Source organism: Aquila chrysaetos, chromosome 4 (genome assembly GCF_900496995.4).
Source record: "Aquila chrysaetos chrysaetos chromosome 4, bAquChr1.4, whole genome shotgun sequence".
NCBI classification, from domain to species: domain Eukaryota; kingdom Metazoa; phylum Chordata; class Aves; order Accipitriformes; family Accipitridae; genus Aquila; species Aquila chrysaetos.
In genome coordinates this window covers 806,279-834,198 of record NC_044007.1, presented here as the reverse complement: position 1 = coordinate 834,198, position 27,920 = coordinate 806,279, and the positions used below count along the sequence as shown (strand labels likewise).

At 60.0% G+C, this 27,920-nt stretch overlaps 1 protein-coding gene across 1 annotated transcript; it reads right to left on the bottom strand.

The window, feature by feature from the left end:
* Positions 1 to 426: 426 nt before the first annotated feature.
* On the bottom strand, positions 427 to 26,806 carry LOC115340318 (casein kinase II subunit alpha-like). Its single transcript, XM_030011774.2, is given in 14 exon segments — positions 427 to 974; positions 1,084 to 1,173; positions 1,447 to 1,537; positions 1,539 to 1,596; positions 1,801 to 1,901; positions 2,853 to 2,954; positions 3,603 to 3,713; positions 5,738 to 5,821; positions 6,893 to 6,952; positions 8,000 to 8,050; positions 10,233 to 10,334; positions 12,139 to 12,250; positions 14,580 to 14,715; positions 26,648 to 26,806. Coding segments are annotated over 13 exon segments (1,179 nt in total). The 5' UTR covers positions 14,681 to 14,715; positions 26,648 to 26,806; the 3' UTR covers positions 427 to 858.
* Between the last annotated feature and the right edge of the window lie 1,114 nt (positions 26,807 to 27,920).

Sequence of the window (27,920 nt, the reverse complement as noted above, 5' to 3'; positions counted from 1 at the left end):
AGGGGCAGAATCCCCTCCCTCGACCTGCTGGCCACGCTGCTCTGGATGCAGCCCGGGATACACTTGGCTTTCTGGGCTGCGAGTGCACATTGCTGGCTCATGTCCTGTTTGTCACCCACCAGTGTCCCCCAGTCCTTCCCCGCAGGGCTGCTCCACATCCATCCATCCATCCATCCATCCCCCAGCCTGGACGGATATCGGGGTTTGCCCTGACCTCATTTTGCGCCACAAGGCTGAAGCCCCCTCCAGCCTGGGGGCAGACCAGGACCCCCAAGGGCTACAGAGCCCACAAGCCGCTGCCCCCCCCCCACCCTGGGGACACGTTTGTGCTGAAGCCGTGTCCGTGCTGTAAACCCCCCCTCCCCAGGCAGGGCATCCCTGCCTGCTGCCACCACCCAAGAAGAAGCCGCTGCTCCCTCTGACCTGTTTGTTAGGGACATAGAAAATAAATTTTATTATCCATTTTTAGATTTCTACACTGTAGTTGCATCACTAACCATGATCCTCATGAGAAGAATGCAGCTAACTCCATACCCCGACAGAGACACAACAGAGATCAGCCTTGGTCCATCGCCAGAGAGTGTGATATTGTTACTGCACAGAGAAAAAAAAAAAAACCAAAAAAAACCCAAAACGGAACCTACATTTTTGCTCTTTTTCTTTTTCTTTTTTTTTTTTTTTTTTTCCATACTCAACAGAAATAAAAATAAAATTCCAGAGCGCCCTCCCACCCCATTTCTGCCTCTGGGCAGGGGCTGCCGGCTGGAGCCCGTGGCTCTGGCGGGGCAGGCAGGAGGGCAGAAGGCAGGCGCGGCACCGGCCTCGGCGCTGCGGAAAGCCGGCGGTTGAGAGGTGAGTTCAGGGTTGCACGCCGGCTGCGGCGGGGACCGGCGAGCCCAAAGCGTTGGGAGAGGAGATGACGGGCGACGCAGCCAGGCTGCCGATGGGCTGGGACGCGGACATCGAGGTAATACCTGCGCCGGAGAGAGAGGGAGCGGGTCGGGGGGAGAGCTCAGAGCTGGTGACGCTTAGCCCCGGGTGGGGGGGGCCGAGGGGGTCCCCGGCCAGAGCCCCAGTGCTCACCTGCCAACATACTGGAGGAGCTGACGGGCGTGTTACTGGCCGAGAGTCCAGCCGAGGTGCCGATCCTCGCTGGGTCTTTCGCTATGGGATCTGCGGGGCAGAAGGGAAGGCGACGGGCGTCAGCGAGGGCTCCCCGCAGGCCTGAGGGGAGCGCTGGTGCCTCGCTGCCCGGCCCCCCCCGACGATGGGGCAGCAGCCCTGCAGGGGGATAGAGGAGCTAGAAGGACGCAGAAGGACGGGGAGAACCGTCGGGGTGGCAAAGGGCGCCAGCAGCAGCGAGGAGGAGATGGGTTCTGGGCGGAGGGGAGGGAACGGCGGGCAGCCCCGAGGAGCCGGGGCAGGCAGCGACGCCGGCAGACGTACAGAAGTACGGGTGCTCCATGGCGTCCCGGGCAGTGAGTCGTGTCTGGTGGTCGTAGCGCAGCAGCTTGTCCAAGAAATCGAGCGCCCTCGGTGCTCACGAGGTGCTGGTTCTCGCTGTGGACGAAGCGCTCCCACCGCTTCCGCGAGTGTCTGCGAGGAGGAGGAGGAGAGGAGAGAGCTGCATCAGCCCCGCACCCTGCCGATGGCACGGCGAGCTCACCTCCCACGCTGCCCTCTCCCACAACCTTCCCCGGAGAACAGCACGAGTCAGTGGGAATCCCGGCACGGTGCCGGACCGTCTCTCTCGCCCCGAAGCCCCGACCGTGGCGAGGGAGGATTTGGCCGCGCACCCACCTGCCGAGGATGTCGTTGAAGCGGGGATCGAGCTCGATGTTGTACTTGTCGATGTAGTCGTACAGGTCCTCCGTCCCCAGCACTTTCGCGATGCGCACGAGCTGGCAGAAAGAGTGGAGAAGCGGCAACGCTGAGGGCGACGGCAGAGACGGGGCTCCTGCCAGCCCAGCCGCAGCCCCGCGGGTCCCCGGCCCCCCACTCCGGTGTCCCCCGCTTCCCCAGCGAGGCCACAGCTCAACTCAGCTTCGTGGCTGGGGAAGGACGCGTTCCTGTCCCTCTCCGGGGTGGAAAGTGAAGGCAAGGCCTCGCAGCCCTTCCCTGGGGCAGCTGGAAGCCATGTGGAAGCATGCCCTGGTCCCGCTCTCGGCAGGGAAGGGCAAAGAGGTGCCCGCAGCGCGCTCCAAGGTCGGCATTCCCAGATTTCCCCTCCTCGCCCTGAGGGCAGATGCAGCGGGGAAGCCCGGATCCCACAGATGCAGGTTCCTGCAGGCCCTGCTCCGGGCTGCGGTGGGGTTAGGAGCCCGCCGGGCACGCCTGCGTTCGCTGGCTGAGTTTACGGGAGCCATACGACTGGAAAACAGCAGCCAGCTCTGAAGCCGCGTCCCATGAACCCCACTGGGGCAGCACCATCGCTTGGAGTAACCGAAACGGAGCGCGCTGCTCCTGCAGCTCCCGAGCTGCGCCCCGGCTACACCGGCAGCGCGTGGGTCAGGCAGACGGCTCCTGTTATCACCTCCCAGTACAACCAGTGCTTTGCTCCCCTGCCCAGCCACCCCCAGATTTAGCTGCCAGCTCACCCACTCCTCCCCCAGACAGAAAGCGGAGGGATAGGAGAAGCAGGGAGCACCGAGACCCCGGCGTGGGGAGGGGACGGAGAGATGGGGCAGCACGCAGAGGTAGCGCACGCGTGCCAGCGTCGGGAAGCCGCCACGCTGGTTCTGTGCCGCCGGTTTGCTTCACGGCACGCTCCCGGGCTCGCCCAGCTCCCCGGGAGGGTCTGCGGGAGGAAGGGGCGATGGGGGGAGCGGGCAGCGTGCTGCCCTGGAGCTCACTTGATCGTAGTTGTCGTGACCGTGGAAGAAAGGCTCTTTCCGGAAGATCATGCTGGCCAGCATGCAGCCTAAACTCCACATGTCTAAGCTGTAGTCGTACATCTGGAAAAGCCGAGAGGAGAGAGAGGGGAGGTCAGCAAAGCTCCGGCAGCCACCAGGCTGCTGGGACGGCCCAGGAGGGGGAACACGCACTGAGACCCCCCCCTGAGAGGACGGTAGAGAGCAGAGGGTGGGTGCCTGGTGCCGCATCCAGCAGCTCCACACTCTGCCTTGCCCAGGACCGTCTCCAACACAGGCTTCAGGTTCAGACCCTGAACTGCACGTGGCCTCATCGGTCACGGGCAGAAAAGCTAGACGCCGACCAGCCAAGAGCAGCCACCTCAAGGGCTGTTCGGAGGATGGCAAATACTCTCTTTTATTCTCACCTCCCCCAGTTAACTTCACCCCTTGGCACGGATTCACCCCGGGCAGGTTACACCGATCGCTCAAGAGCCTTTCCCAGCCAGCATCGAGTTGTAGCTGGGCTGTCCCCTCTCCCGCTCACGTGCAGCTGCAGGTTGTAACCCACCGGGCATGTGCCCGGGCACGGGAGAACCCGGGGCTGCACGGCAGCGGGACACCGCAGCCGCAGGACAGCGGGACACCGCAGCCGCAGGACAGCGGGACACCGCAGCCGCAGGACACCGGCCTGCGTCTTCCACACCCAGGCTCCGCTGTCGGCACGAGGGGCTGGACCCCGCCGGGACGTACCTGGTAATCTACCAAGAGCTCCGGTCCCTTGAAGTACCGCGAAGCCACCCGCACGTTGTACTCCTGGCCGGGGTGGTAGAACTCCGCCAGCCCCCAGTCGATCAGGCGCAGCTGGAGGAGAAGAGGAGAGAGCACATCAGTATGGGGACCCGCAGACCCCAGACCCCGACCCCTCCAGCAGCCCTTCAGGGGTTCGCAGCAGGAGCATCTCGGGGTGGGGGGGTGACACCACGGCATCCTCCCTCCTCGTGGCATCGCCGATGCTCCGCCAGCACCCTCACCCGGCCGGCGGGGCTGCGATGCCCGTCCTGCGCCTGCCCCCACGACTACTCCCTGCTTCGGACTCGGGCTTTGCGTTTCGCCCCGTTTTTTCAGATCTTTTCTCCAACTCGTCAGGATCGCTTTGAATTCCAGGGGACTTGCAGCCCTCCCCAGCTTCGCTCGTTAAAACCTGCGGACGACGCACGCTCTCTGGTCCATCAGCCAGGTCATTAATACTGAGTAACGCCAGGCCCAGGACAATCCCCCTTGAACCCGTGCAGCGCTGCCTTCCACTCTGACAGCAAACCATTGATAATTACTCTCTAATTACGGCTTTCCAGCAGCTTTAGACCTACTGTATAGAAAATGCATCTAAACCACATTTCCCTGGTTGGCTTATGTCAGAAGTTGATTAAAATCAAGATATATGACATCTACCATCCACAAAGAGCCTCTCCAGTGGTTTTAATATTAATTTGGGGAGAAGGGAAGATTGGCTCACAGCAAAGACTGGCCACACAGCGCTTACAACAAAACGCACCCGGTAAGACGCAGGGCGATACCAGGCTGCGATGCCGGGTAAGATTTCAAAGGGCACGGTGCCCAAAGAGCACGGGGCGGGGGTTCGGCCCCTTTCCGCTCTGATAACGGGGGCGTTCACCGGCTGCAAGAGACTTTGCCGGTGCCACGGAGAGACGCCCAGCCTCCCGCTGTCCAAGCAGGCGCCTTTTGAAGTCCTTTTTATTTGAGGTCCCAGCTGGCCAGTTGCTACAGAGGTGCTGGAAGAAATCTAAAGTTCCATTTACAAGCCTAAGTAACTGACAAACAGGTGGCAAATAAAAGGAGTTTACTGGACGCAGGTGCGGGTTTTATGGTCACCTGTATTTCCAAACAAACAGCTGCAAATTCAGCCCCCTCCCCGCACTGGGGTCTGCTGGGGCCCAGATCTAACGAGGGCCAACCCCGACTTAAAGGCAACGCTCTCCTGCCTGAATACGGGCTCGGGAGCGCTGTGCTGCCGGAGACGGGCAGGACCACGCGGCATTAACCGTGCCGGGAAAGTTTCGCTGTCGAAACTGCAACTGTCCGCAGCAGCTGAAGGCGGGCTAAGTCTGTGCTGGCCTGCAGGAACAGGAGCGTGGGGAAGCAGGAAAAAGCAAACTGCTGGTTCTCTTGCCGGCAGAAAGGCTCTTAGCCGGGAGCTGAGCGGTCTCGCTACAAGACAGACATTGAGGTGCTGGAGCGTGTCGAAAGAAGAGCAATGAAGCTGGTGAAGGTCCTGGAGCACAAGTCTTATGAGGAGCGGCTGAGGGAACTGGGGTTGTTTAGCCTGAAGAAAAGGAGGCTCAGGGGAGACCTTATCGCTCTCTACAACTACCTGAAAGGAGGTTGTAGCAAGGTGGGAGTTGGTCTCTTCTTCCAAGTAACAAGCAACAGGACAAGAGTAAACGGCCTCAAGTTGCGCCAGGAGAGGTTTGGGTTGGGTATTAGGAACAATTTCTTCACCGAAAGTGTTGTCAAGCACTGGAACAGGCTGCCCAGGGAAGGGGTTGAGTCACCATCCCTGGGGGTATTTAAAAGCTGCGCAGAGGTGGCGATTAGGGACATGGTTTAGTGGTGGACTTGGCAGTGTTGGGTTCACGGTTGGACTCGATCATCTTAAGGGCCTTTTCCAACCTCAATTATTCCGTGATTCTAAATGCTCCCGGCCTTTGCTCAGCCCTGTGACAGTGAGAGCGGGAGCTAGGACAGCATGGCTGACCCCCTCCCCTCCGAGAAGCAGACCCAGGCAGAGAGAACCAGCCCAGCACTTCCCTGCAGCATTCCCCTTTCCCCGGGGAGTCGGAACCGGGGCCAGCGGGGCCTCACCGTACCTTTCTGTGCTCGTGGTCAATCATGACGTTGTGTGGCTTGACGTCTCGATGCATGACCCCCATACTGTGACAGTAGTCCAGCGCCTGCGGACAGAACGGGCGCCGTCAGAAAGCCTCCCTCTGCGTGACAAGGCAGCAGGATCGGGCAGAGCGCCCGCAGCCAGAGGCGGGTGAAGGACAGACCCAGAGGCTGTTCTGGGACAGAGCCAGCCAGCCAGCCACCTCGGGCAGCACTGAGGTCAGCCCCTGCTTCAGTGACGCCTGTCCTAAAAGCTACAGGCACGGAGGCGTTCCCCAGGGATCTCCGGACCTCGGCCCTGTTCCGGATCCTGTGCGGTCACCTCTAGCGTGGACCCTCCCTGGGGTCCAGCACACGCCGTCACTTCTCCTGGAAGGAGACCACTAAAATCCTGCAGCGTGGGTCAGACCAGCCCGCCGCGCCGCAGGTCCGTGCACTGGGCTCGGGCCCCCCCCGGCACGTCCTTTTGAAGGTCAGCCCAAACCCCAGAGCTGGAGCGTGACCGAGCGGCGGCGAGGAGGCAAACCCCATCTTCCTCTCCAGCCCTGTGCCAGCCCCACAGGAGACCTCGTTCAAAGGCTGCCGTCTCCCTGCAGTGCCTGCTCCAACTGAAGCCCCGCAGACGGGACGCTGCAGTCGATCCTGGCCGGTCTCTGCCGGCGGGGATGGCTGGGACAGGCAAGGAGTGCTCTGGGAGAGGGTTTCGGCACCCTCGGACCCCCGGCTGACCACCCGAGCAGGCCCCAGCACGCTCCCGGCCTCAACAGCAGCTTGCGACCCAAGCCACCTCCAATACCAGGTCCCAGCAGAGGCAGAAGTCTTGCAAGGGGATAGCCGGGGAGACAAATAAGATGGGTTTTGCTTCTCAAGGACACGGCGACCTCACCCTCTGAGCCGCTCGCTAGCACGCTCCACAGCCACCTGCCTCTGAGCCTCCCCTTGCGCGGTGGCCCAAGAAGCCATCCCACGCGTACGGCCGGGCAACGGTCCAGCAGGGTTTAGTAGCCAAATGAGCTCCGTGCTCTACCTCCTGCTTCTACACACAGACCCCCCGGGGGAGATTTAGCAGCAGGTCTCTGCTTGAGTAAGGATTTTCTTTGGGACTGTGGATTTCTCAGCCGCCGCCGGGAGCTTACCTTTAGGATTTCATACATGTAGAACCGTATGTCAAAATCAGATAGCGTCTGGTACAATTGCTGGAAGAATGAAGACAAGAGGCAGGTTAACAAAACACAGCACGTTTATCCACCGCTCCTGGGTGCAGGACCCGGGCTCCTCGTGGAGGCACCAGCCGCCTGCGCAGGCGCAGAACAGACACTTGTGGAGCCACAACTCGGGCCCAGAGGCACCAACGGGCCAGACGGCACACGGGCAGCTTCGTACCCGCTTTGTACCCCGAATTTCCCCACCTGGGAACCGCCAGCACACCACAGGGAGGAGCCAGACTCTCAGTCTGGCTAACCAACCTTCGGAGCACGCATGTGCCCTCCCTGCTTCCACCCAGGAGGGGACCAGGGAGCTCTGAGACCCGGCACCTGGAAGGATTCAGTTTCCCATCCTGAGGACAGGGGATGAGGATGAGAGTGCACGCCTCACCGCCCTCGCAAAAAACGCCCAGAGAGCAATTCCCTGAGACAGCCCGAAGACAAGCCTTGGGAACAAGAATCGGGTGGGAAAAGGATCACTCCAGGACTTACAGTGCATTAATTACTCCCCGAAAACAACTGAGCAGCCACAGGCAAAGCGGCTGCCGGTTTAGTAACTCCTCCAGCCCATCTTGATAACCCTCCTTGTCTTCTACTCAGCCCAGGCTCCAGGGACGCAAGGCTCAACTAATCCACGGTTTCAGCCTGCAAATTGGCCAACACCAGATTGCAAATACAAGCCCAGGATGGCCAAACACTGGAGCATCGTGGCAGAGAGGAGAGATTTGGGGACAATCCCTAACATGAGCACTGTGCCCCTGGCTCTTCCCTTAACTGTGAAATGTAGAAAAAAGCCGCTGGTCGCAGCCCAAAATCCCCTGGCCCCTCTGCGACAGCAATGCCAGCCATTTCTGTGACACTGTGTGCCTCTGAAATAGAGGACCGTTCCTTCCCCACCACGAGGCAGCATCAGAGCGGCTCGGGATTCCCTCTGGCAGCCAGGGTGTGATGCCTGCTCTGCAGCACGGCCTAGAAGAGCTCTCCCAGACACGCCATCACCGGATTCAGGAGGTGTCCGCAACACAGGTGGTCGCTCACCTTGAAGTCTGTGTTGTTGACATGCTCGAAAACCAGGGCAGGCGTCCGAGACTGCAGGACGGCGGCATCAGTTCGAGAGACAGAAAGAAAAGAAGAGAGGTTTAGTCTTCCTCAAGGCAGGAGAGTGCAGGAGGGGGCAGGCAGGCGGGCAACTGCCCTGTGTCCAGCCCAGGGCCCTCCAGCACCCACCGGGAGCTCCTGCCCTCCTGCCCTCGCCGCCCCGGGTCCTGCCTGTACTGCAATAAGAGCTGCTCTCGAGACAGGACTGCTGCCCAGCATTTAGCAGCATCCAGCGGATTAGGAGCTGCATCTTTACACCACCAGCTGCGCGCGTGACCTGCACATACCCCTACCAGCGATCAGACCCGATGCGCCCACCTCTGGGTACCGAACGGGACCCAGCAAAGCTGGGTCAGGGCGAGGTGGGAAGCAAGGGAGCTCTCAGGGTCTGGTTTATAAGAGTGGTGCCTGCCAGCATCGCTAGAGCGAGCTAAGGTTATACCCTGGAAAGGGGCTCTTGCCTCAGCTGTCAGCAACCCGATCTCACAAAGACTTCATAGAAACGCCGGCAGAAAGGAGAAGGGGCCAGCGCTGGAGCTGCGCAGCCCCGGCCAACCGCAACCCTCCCAGACAGGCCCAGCCGGGGCTTCCCAAACTGCGTTTTCAGAGACTCTGCAGGCGGAGGAGGCACGCAGCCCCCCTCAGGAGCCGAGCGAGCTGCTGCCGTAGGTTTCACGCCATGTTTTCTGGCTTGTTTTTGCAGGATTCTCCCCACCCCTTCCCCTTTCTTTTTGATCTCCTCCTCCTCCTCCTCCTTGCAGCGGGACGCTGGATCTGCGGGCAGGACTCCCAAGGTCTGTGTGCAGGGAGAAATCCCCCTCTCTGTCTGTACAGCCCCTCCTGAATACACACAGGAGGCCAGGTCAGCCCTTTGGGCCAGAGACCACCCTGAGCACTTGCGCAGAGGCCATCGCCCTCAGCAAGCCCACCAGTCCTCCGGCCCGCCGCTCCCCAAAACAGCCGCCCACCCCAACACAAGAACGTGCACCTCAGTTCCTGAGCCGGCCATGTAACCCCCCCGCTCTCCTTCCCTACGACGTGATCTGTCACCTCAAACGTCACCAGCCGGCTTTGCAGACCCCGTCTGGAAAAGGAGCAGCGGAGCGAGAGCCTGTCCCCAGGGCCCCCGCTCGCTGCTATCTCCCCGCAAACAGCTGCCTTTCACGGCCCGTCAGAGGATTAAAATTGGCTCAAATACGCCCTGCTAATTCATCCTAATGCAGCTTTTTAATCAGCGCGTCAGGCGGCACGAAGTCACAGGCCTTGGAGAAATTCAGCCGTGCTACATAAACACCACAGCCTTTATCAGTCTGCCCATGTAAAACTCTCACCTCCGCTGCCAAAAGCGGGTTTCCCAAAAACCTCCGGGTCCTGCTGAGCGCTGCCTGCCCCCCTGCCCAACTCGGGGCAGCAGAGCCCGCCACACGACTGACCTGAACCGGCAATCCTGCTCGGATCACACCGGCCGGATTAGAAACCGGCAGGGACAGTGGGATACCCCGGCTCTGCGGGGATAACAGAAGTGAAAGCCGCCCCTGGGCAAGAGCCAGGAGACCGGCCAGTGCCACAAAGGAAACTTCATCTGTTTTTGGGAGGAGTGAAGGATCTCAGCGCACCGCAGAGCACCGAGGCACGACGGCGGAGGAAAGCCTCCCTCCGCCCATTCGCTTTGATGATAGCGCAACCCCAACCTCCTCCCGCTTTCTGCCGGTTTGCTCACGTCGGCCGCTGCCTGTCCTTCTCCTCAGCCTTCGCAAAGGCAGGGGGGGTCACCCAGCAAACAGAAAGCAGCCTGGCGCTGTGCAAGACCAGGGTGGTTTGAAAGCCAAAGAACCCAGCGGGCAGAAGGCATCCCTTGTTCCCAGCCACTTTTTCGGGAATGAGAGCAGACGGCGCTGTAGGCACAGCCCTCCTCCACCTGCCACTGCTGGATCAGCCAGAAATATCTCCTTCCATTTCTACCCTCTCGTCTACCGTCTCAGCGGTGCTCGAGCGGGGAACAGGCGCAGAGATTTCCCCAGGCTGATTTCAGCTGCCAGATGGATGCCAAGTGGGCCAGGGAGTCAGTCCGAGCTCGGAGAGACTCCTAGCTCACGGGGTGGGAAGGGGTCTGAAGGACTCCCTCGCACCCTCCCGGCTGCGGGTGTCAGAGCTGCCCCTTCCCCTTCCTTACCACAGGGTCTTTCACTATGTCTAGCAGGCTGATGATATTGGGGCCTCCTCGGAGATTCTCCAGGATCTTAATCTCACGCTTGATCTTCTTCTTTTTCACAGGCTGAGAAAACAGAAAACGAGAGCCAGTTACCAGCAAGACAGACCTCTCCAGCCACTCCGGCATGACGGGCTGTACACGCGGCAGGGGAGCGGCGAAGGAGCGTGCGGTTCTTCAGTTGTGCGAAAGAAACGGTGATGAGCAGGCACATTCTCTAAGCCTGCACAGCCCATGACTGACCCCGAGGAGCGCAGGCTCTGCCTCCCGAGGACGGTGGCTCTCCCCTGACAGGGTACCCAGCGTCGCCCAGCCCCACGCCAGCCCTGTGGGAGAATGGAGGGAGCGTGATCCCATGCCTCAGTCACTCAAATCACCCTGGAGAACGTCAGCCTGTGAGCTCGTCCACCTAACAGCTCTCTGCTTCCAAAGGAATGGAGTTTCCAGCATTTGGAAGACAGCTGGGAGATTATTTTACTACAAATCAAGGTTTTAAAGAGCAAGCTTAGTTTCTTCAGGTCCCAGGTTAAATCTTTGACTGAAACTTTGGAAACAGTTAACCAAGAAAAGCATGATTCAGTGAAAAGAGCTCTAGCAGCCAAGCCCGTCCGTGTCTCCATAACTCCTCACAAGCAGTCCCCAGCCCGAGCTGCCCAGGGAAAATCCCCCCCGCTTGCAGAGCGAGCATAGAGACAGCTCTGGATGTGCTCAGAGAAGCCGACCCGAGTCCCTCTCCTGCCTCTGAAGACGGGATGCTCTTTCTGCCTTTCCAGCTAGCTTTCTGCTTCTCCGTCACAGGCTGGGCAAATACATTAACGAGGACATTTCTCACATTCTCACTTGTAACCTGCCCCGAGCTTTTCTGAACGTGTATTTCTGTTGTGCTCCTTAATTGCTATACTCCTTCCACCTTCACCGTTTCTCTCGTGCGGGCAATGTTCTTAAGAGTGTCCCCATACTTTGTAACTCACACATCCCGCAGACTATAATTGCATATGGCTTGGTAACGCCACAGAAGTTAGCTTGCCACCACGAGCTGACGAGCCTAAACACGGCCTGTAGCCCATTGGTCAGGACTCTGTTAGCTTTGGTGAACCGCTCTGTGCCCTGCCCAAGCTCCCGGGACACGTTGGTGTAACCGTGCTCATCCCCAGGGCAGGAATCGGCTGCAACTTACCGGCCGAGACACCACATGTTGCAACGACCTTCCGTTGCAAGACGCTGCTCTGCTCATCCCGGGAAAGATCTCTGGGCTCGTGCGCCCTCGGTCGGGCAGGGAGCTGCGCTCCGTGAATCCAGCATGGGGATTTTATGAACTTGGATCAGAACAAGCCAAGTACTCGTGCTGAACTGGTGAGACCATGACCTGAAACAGGCCCAAAGAAAGCCTTTGCCCTAAGTCGCGGAGCACCGCTGAGACGCAGCCGCGTGTCAGGAGGAGAGCATCACCCACCACAACCTCACAGCGGTGACGCCGGCGGGTGACAAAGAGGGAGGGCAAAGGGGGCACAGGCAGAACATCCATACGAGGCCAGGCGTAGGACCTTCCTTCTGCCTCCACTGCACGTATGTGATCCCCTGCCTCCCTGCTCTGATCCCTGGTTTGCTTGGAAAGAGTTACCTAAGAAAAGCGTAATTCAGTGAAAGAGCTCTAACAGCCCAGCCCGTCTGGGTCTCCATAAATCTGGTTTCTTGGGAAGGAGACAAGCTACCTAAAACTTTTGACTTGGGGACTGGTGTTTTCCTCAGCTAAGATGAGATCATCCAAATATCAACAGAGCCCTTCAAACGGAGAAGGCAGGAAAAGGCGAAGGAAGGGAAGACACAGAAGCATCAGCAGAGGAACAAAACGGTGAGCAAATACACCTACCTTGAGGATTTTCACAACCACTTTCTCGTTGTTGGTGATGTTGATGGCTTCAAAGACCTCACTGTATTTGCCACGGCCAAGTTTCCGCACAAGCTGATAGTCATCTTGGTTGCTGTTTGAGAAACAGAGAAATAAGAGATGACGAGGTTGCGCCCGGCTCAAAACAGAGCACTGCTTGCTTTAGAGACAACGCTTGTCCCAAGGAGAGCGGGAAGGTCAAGATCTGGGGTTCAGTCTACGGTAAATGGAGAGCTAGCAGTGTACCACAGTGCCTAGGGCTGGAGAGAAGCAGCTACCACCGCAGAGGAACATGCAAACCGACCGGCGAACGACCGGAGAGCGCCGCTGCGGCGCAGCGCTGCCGGCAGCACGCACGGCAGAGCGCTGGCTCAGCAGTTTCCACGTGGAGATGGACACCAGACCTCACGGGCATTACGGGGAGCTCGGGGACAGCCCCCTCAACGCTTGCACGCACCACAGCCCTGCCGGCAAACCCTTCCGGCACGCCGAAAACGCTTCTGTCAACTCCCAACGCTGGCGCTCTCTCTCCCTCCCAGCCTTAGCTCTCCTCCCGGCTCTGCTACAGGTCGTGCGGAGACGATGCCTTTCCACCTTTCCTTCTTCTCAGTTACAAAGAGGAGGTGGTGGGCTGCAAGGACTAGCTCACCTGAAACTCCAGAGCCCACCAGCAGTTAGTTAATGGCAGAGACTGACAAAACACTTGACACAAAAATTCCCCTGCGACCCCTCCTTTATACTGAGGTGTAAAGGATCTTGCACACCGAAGGATAAATATTCCACACAAGAAATCAGAAGAGAATAAAACAACTCTCACCCATAAAACCTCCACGTATTTAAATCCACTAAGGTCTAACCAAAGTCACCTGAGGGGACTGAAGGAAACAGCAGAAGTATCGGCAATTAATTCTGCTACACCAAGGAGGGAAGGCACAGGGCCCCTGGGGCTTTGATAAGGATAAACAAGTGGGGGAAAGAAAGGGAATTACAGGCTGGAAAGCTTGACTTCACAAATTGCTAATTACCAGAGACAATACAGGAGATGACTTGTCAGCACCACGAGGAAAAGAAGGAGAGTTCAAATGGGCAGCGGAGCTGTAGCACAACCCGACCGCACCAGGCTGCTTTGCTCCTTAACCCGAGGTTACGCTCAGCAAATACGAATAAAGGGAGCGTGGTGAACCACGCATTACAGATGGGGAGGATTAATTCATCTTCACTAGGAACCAGACGGGAAGGCTCAGGGTTAACGTTAGGGAAAACATTAACTGCAGGGATTGTTTGGGTGACAAAAAAACCCCAGGATGCTCGCAGAAGACACAGAATTACCATCTCGGAGAGACTGAAGGCTCCCCAGGGCTCTGCCTGGTGCAGGAGATTTGGAAGTGGATAAAAAGCTTTTCATTTCTAGGTCACTGGTACCGGTGGCCGGCACGTGTTGCAGCTAGCCAGGGTCTGGGCAGAGAGGAGGGATTGCACCGGGGAGGGCTCCTAATCCGGCCCCGGCAGCAACCCCACGGACAGCTGCCAACCGCAGCATGGGAACAGCCTCCTCGGCGCCCAGGGTCTCGTCGCGGCCTCAGATAAAAGACTTATTTTTACAGATTTTACCACAACTACTGAACAAAGAGCAGCCTCTGTCCCTGGCGGGCAGCATTCCTTCGGCCTGAAGCACCGGGTGCACGGCTCGGGAAGGAAGGTGCTCTTGAGCAGGGGAGCATTTCTTGCTGACGAGCGCTACGTTACTACCTGAGAAGTCAAAGCTGGCCCTTTGCCCAGCTCGTCGCCAAGCCAGCTGCTGTATAAAACAATCAACTGGTCGTCTTCATTTCAAGTTCTCAGAGACTCCAGTCCTCAGGGGAACTCCAAAAAAAAAAAATAGTCACGAGACTTTCACCTTCGTCCTTTCAAACCCCTCTTCACTCCAGGACCGTTTCCCAAGCTTCCCACTGTTGCTCCCCGTTATCCCCATCAGCGCCCTGGGGACAGCAGCGCGGAGGCTGCTGTCTTTTGACGTAGCCATTCTTCCCAGCAATAAAAACCAAACCCGCATCATGCTTCATTAATTAAGCGCTTACTTGTGTGCTTAAAGCCAGGCACCCAGGTCTATCTGAAACAGCTGCTTGCAAAGCTGCCGAGGAACCACAGGCTCGAGCCCAGGGCTCCCCTGGAAATCAGGCCCCCCGCTTCCCGCCCCAGGCAGCGCAGCCCCCTGGACGGGCGCCAGACGGCAACGCCGAAAACCAAAATTACAGTGCCCGCTCCGCTGGGTGCCACCCCTCACACCGCGGCCGGAACGGAGGCTCCGCGACCTGCCCTCCTGCCTTCGGAAGGGCGTTCGTCCCCGCGCCGCGGAGGATGAGCGGCGGCAGCGCTCGCGCACGGGCCCTGCCGTAGGTCCCCCTCCTATCTCCCAGGCGTACCCCCATTCCACGACGTGCGACTCGTAGTCCCAGTACTCGCGGGGTCTCTGAGTGTTCACGTCTGCATAGACCCTGGCCCGACTCAGCACTGGCCCCGACATGCTTCCACGGCCAGAGGCGCAGTACCTCAATCACCCTAAAAATATAAACACACATGAGTTGGGATGAGACCAAGGCACACTTGTGAGAGAAACAGGGAAAAGAGGGGGCGCGTGTCGGGCGAACCCGAGCGGAGCTGGGGGGGCTGCAGAAAGCAAGGGCGGGCAGGAGGCACGGCTCAGCCCCGCAGGGAACACCCGGCAGCACCGCAGCCGGCGGGCAGAGCGGAGGGAACCCGTGCCCGAGCTGCCGGCCCGGTGGCAGGTCTCTGCTGGGAAGCAGGCTCCGGGGTCTGCAGAGCCGATAGTTGGGCTCTCCTCCTTCACGCCCCTTCCCAGCCCAGTCCTCTCCTCCCCGAAACCGCTCTGTCCGCCCTGGAGGCCACCAAAGCCAAGGGCAGAAACCTCCCTCTGCTCTCCAGCTCCAGTTAGGAGCGAGCACCACCAGCTCCTCCCTGAACTTGCTAGCTTTGGCCCGAGCCTGCTTCCCCAACGAGAGGAAAATGGTAAAACAGAGACGCCAACAGAAGAATTGGGCAGTGCCGAGAACGGGGCTAAACTCCACAGAGCCGGGGACACACACACAGACAGAGAAAGCAGGTCTGTCCGGGATGGGGAAGGGAGCTCTGTCCATCGGAAAGGCTGCACAGACCCAAAACACAGCGCCTGCTTTCCCGAAGGAGCAGCCCAAAGAGGTACGGGGGTCGAGCACGGCCCCTCTCAGCTCACGGCTGACTGCCCAGCTCGAGTGCTCGTCCCCGGAGATGGCCAGCCTGGCTCTCGATGTCCCCCCGGGAATTTCCCCACGTTCACCTCATCTCTGTGGAGCAAACAGCATCGGCTCAACTCCTTCCAACAGCTGCCCCGTGCCTCTCCCCGGGCACCCAGCGGGGATGGAGGCAGCTCTCGGTGCCCAGCACAAGCAGAGGTTAGAGCCGGCCCTGGCAGAGCCCAGGGAGCTCCGTGCCAAACCCTGTCACCTCCCCAAGGACACAGGGAACGGAGCTCTTCCGCCTTCCGACAACTGGGGACGTTGCGAGCCACACAGATCCTGCAGCGAGACCCTGACCCACTACTCCAGCAGCTCTCCAGGAGCCCACCGGCCCCGGTGAGACCGCGTGGGAGCCCACCGGCCCCAGTGAGACCACACGCTCTCCCGTGGCTGGCAGTCCCTCCGCTACGTGCAGCGGGGCAGCTCCTGTTACGTGCCGGTGAGCGCCGGAACGCTCCAGGCGGTGAAATGTGCCGCGTCAGCCGGCTGGGCCGCGGAGGAGAGGGCCATGAGTCCTGCTGCGAGCCAGCCCAGCTGCTCCCCCTCCTCCAGGCAGCACCCGGGAAAAAGGGATATGCAGCCATGGAAGAAATGTTTCGGCTGAACAACACAAGCCAGGAAACACGGGCAGGTACCGAAAGCCCGGCTCCCCTCCAAGAGAGGGCAAGACGCGGTGCGGAGCCGGCAGACATCCGGCAGTTGGGACTGTGGGCTTGGGAGAGCTGCTCTTGCTGTCCCCCACCCTCCCACGGAAGCGGGAAACTAGCCTTGCAGTTGGTCTTTTTCCCAAAATAGAAAATATTCTGACACAGCAGCCCAGGCTCTGCTCCTGCCATAGCAAAATCACCCGCAAGCCGTGTCACGGCATGGTTGGTGAGTCTATAAATCAATACCAGCCCCGGCCAGCAAGGAACACCAAGCATTTAGACAGCCCTTTTGCATTTTTAATATCCTGCGCAAGGGTTAACAAGCATCTTGAAAGGTAGATGCTACCCAGCTGGTACAGAGCCAGAGGCAGGCAGCTGCCTGCAAGCTTCGAGCAGAGCTGGGGCTTGGACGGACAGGATCCGGCCCCTCTGCTGCTGCAGAGGCTGCTGTCCTCCACTGCCCGACCCGAGGGGGAGTGAGCAGAGCTCATTAACCCAGGAAAAAAAGAGGAGTTTTCTGCCAGGTGAATGGGCTCCACCAGCCCAGCCAGGACCCTGCAGCCCAGAGCGGGGTTTGGGGAGGGTGGGGAGGTACAAAAACCACTCAGAAACTGAAAATGGAAAAATCCCACCAAGTCCCGTCTGCAGCTGTTCAGTGAAATGGTGTGCGCACAGATCCCGGCAGCGGAGCGAAGACGTTCTGCTCAGCAAAGAGCAAAAAGAAAGCTGTTTGGGGGTAGAAAGAATATCCTGCCATTCTGCCCACAGTGGGGTGCGCCCTGCATCCAGCAAACGTCCCAGGAAAAGCACGGCAGGAACAGCACACGCTCCGAACAAACCAGGAGCGCAGGGGGCCAGGGAGAAGGAAGAGCCAAGGCCGCCGACTTCAAAGAGAACACGCCGGGGCACACGCAGTGTCGGCCTGCGAACGCGGCGTTCCCATTTATCCTCCCGCAGCACGGCGAGGGAGATCAGCCGGCACCGAAAAGCCGGCGCGAGGGGACGCGGCACTCTCTCAAGGCCGGCAGCGGGCAGGATCAGGCCTGCCTGCAAGGCCGACTCCGGCGCAGAGGTGACATTACTGCTGCGGCATTGCTGGCATTGTGGATGGGGGTGAAAAGTGCTGACGGGGAGAAGACAACGACCGCAGAGACATTAGAGAGGGCGAAAAAAAATAGCAGGAACCTTCCTCGGGGCATGAGGCAGCGAGCGAGGACACGGCTGCACCACCGCAGGCTCGACACGACCCTCTGCTCCATGCGGGGGAAACCCACCCGCGACACGTGGAGAGCAATCACACGGGCAGCTAATGAGCCTCAGCTCGGGGGGCTGTGGTTATCCCACCATCCCAGGGCAGGAGAAGGCTCCACGCGGAGCACCTCCCTGCTCCGATCCACTGCAACATCGCTTACGTGCCAGCACCGGCGATCTCCCCTCTGGCCAAATCAGGCTCGCTCCCCGCGGCACGCTCTCCGGCGCCTGAGACTCTCACACGCAAGGCTGGTGAAATAAGCCAGGAATCCTGTCATCCTGTCCCACTTTTCAAATATTTTTAACCTGAAGAGCTTGGGAAAAAAAGCCATCCTCTCTGTTCTGTGCTAATTTCAGAGGGGTTTTTTTTCCCCTCTAAAGGCTTTAATGGAAGCGGCGTGCTCTCGGGCAGCTTTCAGTTCCATGCATCCCGTGTTTTGGAGATGTCAACCACAGTTGGGGGCTTCTTGGGCATCCCGCACTTACTGCTTTTAACTCACAAACACTGGCAGCAGCTCACTGGCTCCCCGTGCTTCCCCACCGCGGAGTTCACTCCCGGCTCCCCTCCGCAGGAAGCAATCTGTTGAAGGATTTTTAAACTAAAATAACAAATACAAGTGGGAGGCAGCATTTGGTCTCTCTTTAAAAGGGTGACGTCCTTCCTCCTTTCCTCGGCGGTGTGACCGAAACGTAAGGAATGTTATCGGAGAAGCGTTGAGATGAAAGCAGCCAGTGCACCTCCTGACGTCGGTTAAACTGCCCTCTGATGAAATGCTGGCAGAACAGGCAGCATCCCTGCCCGGGCAGGCCCCTTCCCCTCAGCACAGACACAAACCCCCCCAGCCGCCCCTCTGAATCCCTTAGGAAAAGGGGGCTGTGGGTCACCACGTCCCCCCGCTGCCACTGCACCACCCCACCGAGCGACACGGCTCAGAAACAGACCCGGGCGTAAGAAACCCCGTGGTCCCACGGGCCACCGGCATCCCACTCAACCACCCACGATGCTCACTTCCAAGCGGAGCCCTGCCGCGGCTTCGCAGCCCCCGGCGAGAAGCCCGTAGCCCCAGCCAAGGCCATGGCCACCATCATCCTCCTCAGGAAGCCAGAATCAGCCCTGGGATGCGCTGGCTGGAGTCCTGGGGCTGCCGGTTACTCTGCACCGGGACGGCACCAGTCCCCTCTGGACAGGCCCCCCGGGGTCGGGGGAAGCTCTGACTCCATGCCAGCTCCCTGACACGAGCTCGGGCAAACCGCTGACCTTTCATGCACGAGGAGCTGTCGGCACGAAGCCGGGGACAGCCAGGCAAGGCCTTGGGAACACGCTCCGACCTCTCTCCCGGTTGGGAAATGCCGGCTGCCACATCCCACGGCACACCACTGCCCTCCAGCTGGCCCTGGCCGACCGTCAGCAGTCGGGGGAACCGGCACAGCCCTCGCCGAGAGCGCTGCCTTGAAATCCTCCCCGAGCTCACCTCCCCTGCGAGGCAGCGTCTCTCCAAATCCCTATTTTCTGGGCTTTTCCCGCTGGTCAGACTGCTGCTCTCCTTGGCCAGGACCGTGCCTTTTGGGCTCTGGAAAAAGCAACAAGCCTTCATGGCACTAAATAAACTTGCAGCCAGCAGAACTTTGGAGGAGAAGGCAGCAGAGAAAGGCAAGCCGAGCACGCAGACATGGAGACCAAGATCTTAGTATCCGCGTTTCCAGCTCTGGATAACAAACCAGAGCAACTCGGAGGACTGAAATGACAAGGGAAGCGGCTGCAGTCGAAACCAAGAGGACAGAAGCAGCCTGGAAATGACAGCCAGGCTAGAAGCAGCTCCACATCCAACCTCAAAGCCTGGCTTCTCTGCTCGGCTCAAAGGCAGGCTGCTAGCAGAGGGGAGGATCGGGGAAAGCCCGCTGCTGCCTCCCTGACCGGCTGGCGCAGCACCCGAGTGCCGCAGGCTCCGGGGACCCTCCCAAAACGAAGAGGGAAACTGGAGGAGGAGAAGACCTTCCCCACAGCCAGGAGAGTTCCCTCAGGAAGCGGCTGCAGCCAGAGGTGCTTCCAAAAAGAGCGTCAGCTGGAGCTCACCACCGCCAAAGGGACACAGCCGTGGCGAGGGTGGGCTAGGCGAGAGCCAGCAAGGCTCACCGTTACCTCCAGCCCTGCACAAAGCTGCAGCTCAGGGCAGGCGACGTGTAACTGCATGGCAGGAGGCAGGCTGCAGCACCAAAATACTCACGTGCCCCTAACTTTTTCAATCTTGGGGCTGCTCCGAAGGGAAGATGTACATGGTGACTATAGAATCAGAGAACCGCTGAGGTTGGAAAACACCCTTAACGTTATCAAGTCCAACCGTTAACCCAACATGGCCAAGTCCACCATGTCCTCAAGCGCCACATCAACACGTCTTTTAAATACCTCCCGGGATGGTGACTCTGTACATGTGTATTTATCTGATTTAAGAAGGTACAGGAGGAATCTGGCAAGTGCCACCAGCCAAGACTCCCACCCTGGTGGGAGCACACGAAGCCAAGCGGCTGCTCCCAGCCCAAGGTTGGCACAGCAGGCACTGCCCCTCATGCTGCCGAGCCACTCTCCACTGAGATTTTAATAAGCATAGAGGCAAAGAAACCAACTTCACGTCCTCCCTTAAACTCATCGACAAGTTAGGAACGTTCTCGGGAGCGTTTTCCACACACCACGCAAGGGAGAAAGCGTGAAAATAGTGATTTGGGAACACGATGAGCCAGGGAGGATGCAGAGAGAGCGGAGGCATGCCTAGGGCATGGCGGGGGAAAGTCAGCTCCTCAAATACCCGATCGTGGGGCAAAACGGCATGGGTCAAAGCCAAAGGACAGATGCCACAGTGAGAAGAGGAAGATGAAGGCCACCTTCCCATCTCCCAAGGTCAGCAACGCTCTAGTCTTGCCTCCTGCCAGCCTCAGGAGCTTTCAATCAGCTCTCCGCAGCTTTTAGCAGCACAGTGGCACGCTCGCCCATGGGGTTCATGAGGACAGCCACCTCTGCACACCCCAGGGAGCTGGGAGCCTCACAGAGAGCCTGGACCACCCAGGGAAATCCCGAAGCAGATCCCTGGACTGTGGATGCTTTCAGATGCCAACATTCCCGCTGACAATCTGCATTAGGCAGCGATACAGGCAACTGCTCGGAGACCGGCCGCTTGCCCCCCGGAAGGTAAGATCACGGTACGGAGTAGAAACCTCACCGATTTCTATCTGACCTGACAACTCTGCAGAGGCAAAGGCAGCAGGGAAAGCAAGGACAGCTGTTTCCAGGAGAGATGCTGCCTCTCTGATGGGGCTGATCGCTCCAGCTCCCGAATCCTCCCTGGTTCCCCGGAGGGGTAAGGAGCAGGGAAGAGCAGGGAAGAGCAGGGAAGAGCAGGGAAGAGCAGGGAAGAGCAGGGAAGAGCAGGGAAGAGCAGGGAAGAGCAGGGAAGAGCAGGGAAGAGCAGGGAAGAGCAGGGAAGAGCAGGGAAGAGCAGGGAAGAGCAGGGAAGAGCAGGGAAGAGCAGGGAAGCCCCTGCCCCGCGGCTAGGGAAAGGGAGGGTCACCTGCAAATGGAGGAGTGCATTTGTTCTTCAAAGGGATACAGGGCTCGTACTCAACAAAAGAGTTAAGGATCCAGGTCAGATCCAGCCCGTGGGGATAGAAGTTCTTCCTTCTGTTCCCAGCTGCTGCACTGGCCTGACACACCAGCGGCTGCGGTGAGGCCACGTGAAGTGTCCCCGCTTCTCCCACGTAAAGGGATCGCACCCAAATCACCAGACCTCTAAAATGGCCACAGCTTTTTTAAAAATCTGCAAAGCCTCTCCTCGGCACCGGCTACTCGGGAATGGCGGGTAAGGGGTACGGGGTACAGGTAAGCCCTCACTGGGCAATTTCAAAGCCCCATTTCAAACCCCGACGTGGCAGAAGACCGTAACCCTTCCTCTCCTGAAGCTCAGCAGCCGACAAGAGCTCACCACCTCCAGCCACCTCTGCAACGGGCTCACCCGACCTGCTGCAAGCTGCTCCCCGTTTTTAAAGCTTCAGCCCTCACAGTCCTTCTGGGGTCTTGAGAGAAGCAACCAGCCCCGTCCGATGACAGGTAACAGGCCAGGGAAACCCTACTCTAAATGTGGGGCTAGGTGACCCCCCATCTGATGCCGTCAGCAGGCCCATGGGGACAAGCAGGTCCCCGACCCTAAAGGAGAACAAAAGCAGCGTCTTGTCTGGTTCCCATCCACCTGCTCACCCCACCGTCATGCCCCGAGCAGGCACTGTAGCTTCAGAGCCCTGTTTCAGCCCCAATTATTCTAAAATTCAAAACAGCTCGACTCCAGAAGGGACCACCTGACTCCCAGGTCTGTCCCCCCCGGCTCACAGGGCATTGCACTCCCCTTGTCCCCTACACCAAGTGAAACAACTTTTGTCAGGCCACAGCTTTCAGCCTCTGGGTGACAAAATTTTGCATGCCACAGCCAGAGAAAGCTGATTTAAGCTTAATCCCGTCGGAGCCCTTGTCCCTCCCAGCGCATCTCCGGCCCCATCACTTCGAGGAAGGGCACGTCTCTCCCCTCGCTCCGGCCGCTAACCAGGGATCTACGCTAAAGGTGCAGGCAAAGCAGCGCAGGCAGAGAGCCCTGCCCAGGTACCGCCTGCGTCTTCACCCGAGGCCCTGGGCAGCACCACCTGGATCAGGATGCGGGTCCGGGAGCAGTTTGGCTGGATCAGGATGCGGGTCCGGGAGCAGTTTGGCCCAAAATGGTTTCCACAGCTGAGCCGGTTGACTGCAGCCAGCTCAGGTTTCCAGCCTGAAATCCCAGCGCTGGCATCAGCGCATGGAGAGACGGACCCGACACTCCTGCCTGCTAGGGCAGACGTGCCCTTAGTCATCCTCCGAACAGGGAAGCCTCTCGAGCCAGGCACTCAATAATGTACTTATTCGTTTAAATCACTGTGATTGCTTCGTTACATCCAAACCCACAGCAGCGAACAGTCTGGAAAGGCAACGGTTTAGGGTGAAATGGCTCATTTGCCTGGATAGGGTGGGCTCAGCTGACTCCATACCCAAATACTGGCACTATCCCATCGCTCACAAGGAACCATGCCCCTCTCCCGCAGGATCACAGACTCGTTTAGGTTGGAAGAGACCTTTAAGGTCATCGAGTCCAACCGTGAACCCAACACTGCCAAGTCCACCACTAAACCATGACCTTAAGAGCCACGTCTACAGGTCTTTTAAATACCCTCAGGGATGATTACTCAACCCCTTCCCTGGGCAGCCTGTTCCAATGCTTGATAACCCTTTCAGTGAAGAAATTGTTCCTCCTATCCAATCTAAACCTCCCCTGGCGCAACTTGAGGCCATTTACTCTTGTCCTATCGCTTGTTACTTGGGAGAAGAGACCAACTCTCACATCGGTACAACTTCCTTTCAGGTATTTGTAGGGAGCGATAAGGTCTCCCCTGAGCCTCCTTTTCTTCAGGCTAAACAACCCCAGTTCCCTCAGCCGCTCCTCATAAGGCTTGTGCTCCAGGACCTTCACCAGCTTCATTGCTCTTCTTTGGACATGAACCCAACACCCCTGTGCCCACCCACCTCCTCCAGCTCAGCGTGGTTGATGCCGGCTCCCAAACCCATTCCACCTGGGGAGAGCGGGGAAAGAGGCTCAAATGCCAGATCCCAGCAGGCAGGAGCCTGCGTGGGGCTGATGGCATCTACCTTCTCACCCTCCCTCCCTCCTTCCACGTCTTGACCTGGACCTTTGACTTCATACCCTCTTCCATCCCCTCTCCTGCAACTCCAAATCCCTCCTCCCCAACCTCACTCGCCTCCAGCTCCTCGCTCTGGCCTCTCACGTCTCTCCCTGCCATGTTTTTAACCGCACTTCCACGCACCCCGCAGAGTGAGGTCTGGCGACGGCTGTGGCAACACAAGCCCTCCCGTCCCCAAAGAGCGGGAGCCGTGCCGAGTTGCCCGCAGCGTTTTGGCATCGTTGCCCAAGGACTTCTCCGAAGAGCCACGGGGGGCACTGGGTGCCGCCAGGAGAAAGGCTCGGAGGGAGAGCAAGCTTGGTCAACTCCGGGCTTGGGGGAGGAGGGGAAGAGGCAAGGGGTTGAGTTCCTAAATTTAGACATTTCCTTATCACGCAGCGAGTTTCAAGGCGGTCGGAATAAGCAGGGAGGTTTCAGAGGAAGAATCAGCTAAAAGCTGTGACAACGGCACCTTCTGCCCCATCCGCATCTCCTGCGGCCAGCCGGGAATGCCGGTGAGACCACAGACCCACAGCGTGGCACCCGTCGGGGCACCTCCTGGCATGACCCGAGAGCCGCCGAAAACACCGCCGCGCTGGGTACCGTGGTCTCCCTCACACCGGCTTCGCCTCATCGCCTGCCTTTAAAAGGCTTTGCTCTCCTTCTGCGATCCTCGGCAGGCAGGGATCCCTCCCTGCGGGACGGCACCCGGTTTCACACCGAGACTGGCGTTTTCCTTTAAAAATTCATCATCGGTGCTTACAAAAGGCTTTGGGATCCTGGTACGGCACGCAGACTTCACTGCAGTCACAAGGACGGGGCTTCGACGTTAAGGGGCTGCCGAGCTGGGGACCGGACCCCGACACGGCTCCAGACAGAGGACGGATTAATTAGTACAAGAAAAAACTCTCAGTTTGGACAGGAACGGGCTTTGCGTTGTTTTTGTCTACACAGTTAACGAAGGGCATAAGCAAAGTTCATTAGATATTTCCCACTCTTTCCACCCCCTCGTCGCAGGTGAGCGTGGAGAGGTTCAGCAGAAAACCGTAGGTCGGTCGGTGCAGAGCCGTGCTCCCCGGCAATTACCGCTGCATTTCGCTAACGGGTGGGCAACCGACTGCACCGGGAAGGGCCCGAGCAGTCCCCAAAAGCGAGATGCTGCACCCCACCTCCCCCCGCGTCTTGGTCGGAGAGTAGACTAGAATTTTTAAAGTAAACCACAAGAGTCTGGTAAAAGTAAACCACGGCGCTGACCCCTGCCCTGCCCCTCTCCTGGCAGCACCCCACCGCATCGGCCGGTACCCACCGCTCGGCAGGACAACGTGCCACCCAGAAGACACGCGTGGAGTCTGGCAGGCGCAGGCAGGCGCAGGCAGCGGTGCCAGACGCCCGTCCCTCCTCGCAGCCCCCCAGCACCAACACACACCGGTGGGTCACCGCGTCACCCGCGCAGGACAGCGGCCACCCCGCGGTGCCGGGCACCTCTGCCGGTGGCATCCCCTGCCCCACACCTCGCCCCTACAGCCCCACGGGACACTGCCGCACGTCCCCCCCAAAACAGGGGGGGCCTCCCTGCCCCGCACCTCACCCAGGTGAACCCCTCACAAACGGGACCCCAACGCCTGGTGCCCCACAGGGACCCCCCCGGCAGTGGGGCAGGCCCCCCTCTGACACGGCCCTTGCACACTCACACCCTCAGACCCCCCCCCCCCCAGCAAGCCCCCCTCCCCACACTGCCGAGCCCCTCTGACCCCCCCTCGCCCCACTGACACCCAGCTCCCGCACCTCCCACCCCGGGTGTCCTGCTGATGCCCCCACCCCCAGTGCCCCCCACGTTCGCCCCTCGTGCATCTGGTGCCCGCCACCCTGCCCCACGCTCACCCGCACACCCCTCACACCCATGTACACCCCCCCACACCCCTGTGTTCACCCTCACGCCCCCACGCTCACCCTCACCCCCCCACTCACACACAACCCCACACCCAGGCACTCACACCCCATCACACTCACCCTCACACCCCCACACACACACTCATCCTCGCCCCCCCCCGACCTGTGCACACACCCCGTCATGCTCATACAGCCCCCCAGCCCTACTCACACCCCATCACACCCCCCCCCTGCACTCACACCTCCACTTACACACTCCCACGCTCACACTCACTTTCACATCCCCCAACTCATCTGCACTCACCCCCTGGTGCTCACACTCACAACCCCACACTCACACCCACTCACACCCCTCCATGCTCACGCTCACCCCCCACACTCACACCCACTCACACTCCTCCATGCTCACTCACACCCCTCCATGCTCACACTCACAGTCACACCCCTCAACGCTCACACTCACACCCCCACACCCCAATCTCACACCCCCACACCCCAATCTCACACCCCCACACCCCAATCTCACACCCCCAATCTCACACCCCCAATCTCACACCCCCAATCTCACACCCTCATGCCCAGGCTCAAACACCCACTCACACCCTCACGCTCACACCCTCACAGTCACACTCCCCATTGCTCACACTCCCCCCCCATTGCTCACACCCCCCCCATATTCTCACACCCACACTCCAACACCCCCTCACACTCCCCCCCCACTCACCCCCATTGCTCACACCCCCCCATATTCTCACACCCACACTCCAACACCCCCTCACACTCCCCCCCCCACTCACCCCCATTGCTCACACTCACACACCCATGCTCACACTCACCCCCCACTGCTCACACTCACCCCCCACTCACACTCACATACCCACGCTCACACTCACCCCCCATTGCTCACACTCACCCCCCACTCACACTCACACTCACACACCCATGCTCACACTCCCCCCCATTGCTCACACTCACCCCCCACTCACACTCACATACCCACGCTCACACTCACCCCCCATTGCTCACACTCACCCCCCACTCACACTCACACTCACACACCCATGCTCACACTCCCCCCCATTGCTCACACTCACCCCCCACTCACACTCACATACCCACGCTCACACTCACCCCCATTGCTCACACTCACCCCCCCACTCACACTCACATACCCACGCTCACACTCACCCCCATTGCTCACACCCCCACGCTCACACTCACATACCCATGATCGCACTCACCCCCCCATTGCTCACACTCACCCTCCCACTCCCACTCACCCCCCATTCTCACACCCCACACTCAAACACCCCCTCACACCCCCACGCTCACACTCAACCCCACTCACACTCCCCCCCTCACTGCTCACACTCCCCCCCACTCACACTCATTCCCCCAGTGCTCACACTCACAACCCCATGATCACTCTCACTCCCCACTGCTCACACTCCCCCCCCCCACACTCGCCCCCCCATTCTCACACCCCACTCAAACCCCCACGCTCACACTCCCCCCCCCCCACTGCTCACAGTCCCCCCCTCACACCCCCATATTCTCACCCCCACACTCCGACACCCCCTCACCCCCCCCCCCCCCCATTGCTCACACTCCCCCCCACCCCCCCTCCCCTCCGTCTCCCCCCGCGACGCCCCGCCGCCTTCTCACCGGTCGGGCCGTGCTCCTGCGGGCTGCGGGGCCTACCTGGCCGAGCGCCGCGGCCCGGCGCTGCGGGGAGGGGCGCTGCCTCCCCTCCGCCGGGGGTGACAAGATGGCGGCGGCGGCGGCGGCGGACGGGACGGGACCGGGCGGGCCCCGCCGGGCCGATGGGGGGCGCCACCGCGCCGGCGCCCCGACGCCGGCGCGCAGGACGGAGCGCCGCCTCCCGCCTCACCCCGCCCCTTCCGCGCGCCGACACTGCGCCTGCGCGGCGGGCCCGAGCCGGCGGGGGCGGGGCCGCGGCTCCCGGTGGTCCCGGTGCTCCCGGGTCTGGGGGCGGCGGCCGTGGGAATCCCAGTGCTCCCAGTCCGCGAGCAGGGCTCGTGGGAATGCCGCTCTTCCCGGTAGTCCCGGTGCTCCCGGGTCTGGGGGCGGCGGCCGGGGGAATCCCAGTGCTCCCAGTCCGCGAGCAGGGCTCGTGGGAATGCCGCTCTTCCCAGTAATCCCGGTGCTCCCGGGTCTGGGGGCGGCGGCCGTGGGAATCCCAGTGCTCCCAGTCCGCGAGCAGGGCTCGTGGGAATGCCGCTCTTCCCGGTAGTCCCGGTGCTCCCGGGTCTGGGGGCGGCGGCCGTGGGAATCCCAGTGCTCCCAGTCCGCGAGCAGGGCTCGTGGGAATCCCAGTGCTCCCCGGTCTGGGACCAGGGCTCCCAGTAATCCCGGTGCTGGCCCATCTGGGAGCGGTGCTGATGGGAATGCCGCTCTTCCCAGTAATCCCAGTGCTCCCCAGTCTGGGAGCAGGGCTCCCAGGAATCCCAGTGCTGCCCAGTCTGGCACCAGGGCTCCCAGTAATCCCAGTGCTCCCCAGTCTGGGAGCGGTGCTCGTAGGAATCCCAGTGCTCCCCGGGCTGGGAGCAAGGCTCCCAGTAATCCCAGTGCTGGCCCATCTGGGAGCGGTGCTCGTGGGAATTCCACTCTTCCCAGTAATCCAAGTGCTCCCAGGTCTGGGAGCAGGGCTCCCAGTGATCCAGTGCTCCTGGGTCTGGGAGCGGTACTCATAGGAATCCCAGTGCTCCCCAGTCTGGGAGCAGTGCTCATTAGGAATCCCAGCGCTCCTGGGTCTGGGCACAAGGCTCCCAGTAATCCCAGTGCTCCCCGGTCTGGGAGCAGGGCTCCCAGTAATTCTGGGGCTCCCCGGTCTGGGAGCAGGGCTCCCAGTAATCCCAGTAATCCCAGTGCTCCCAGGTCTGGGACCAGTGCTCCCAGTGCTCCCCCACTGCCCCAG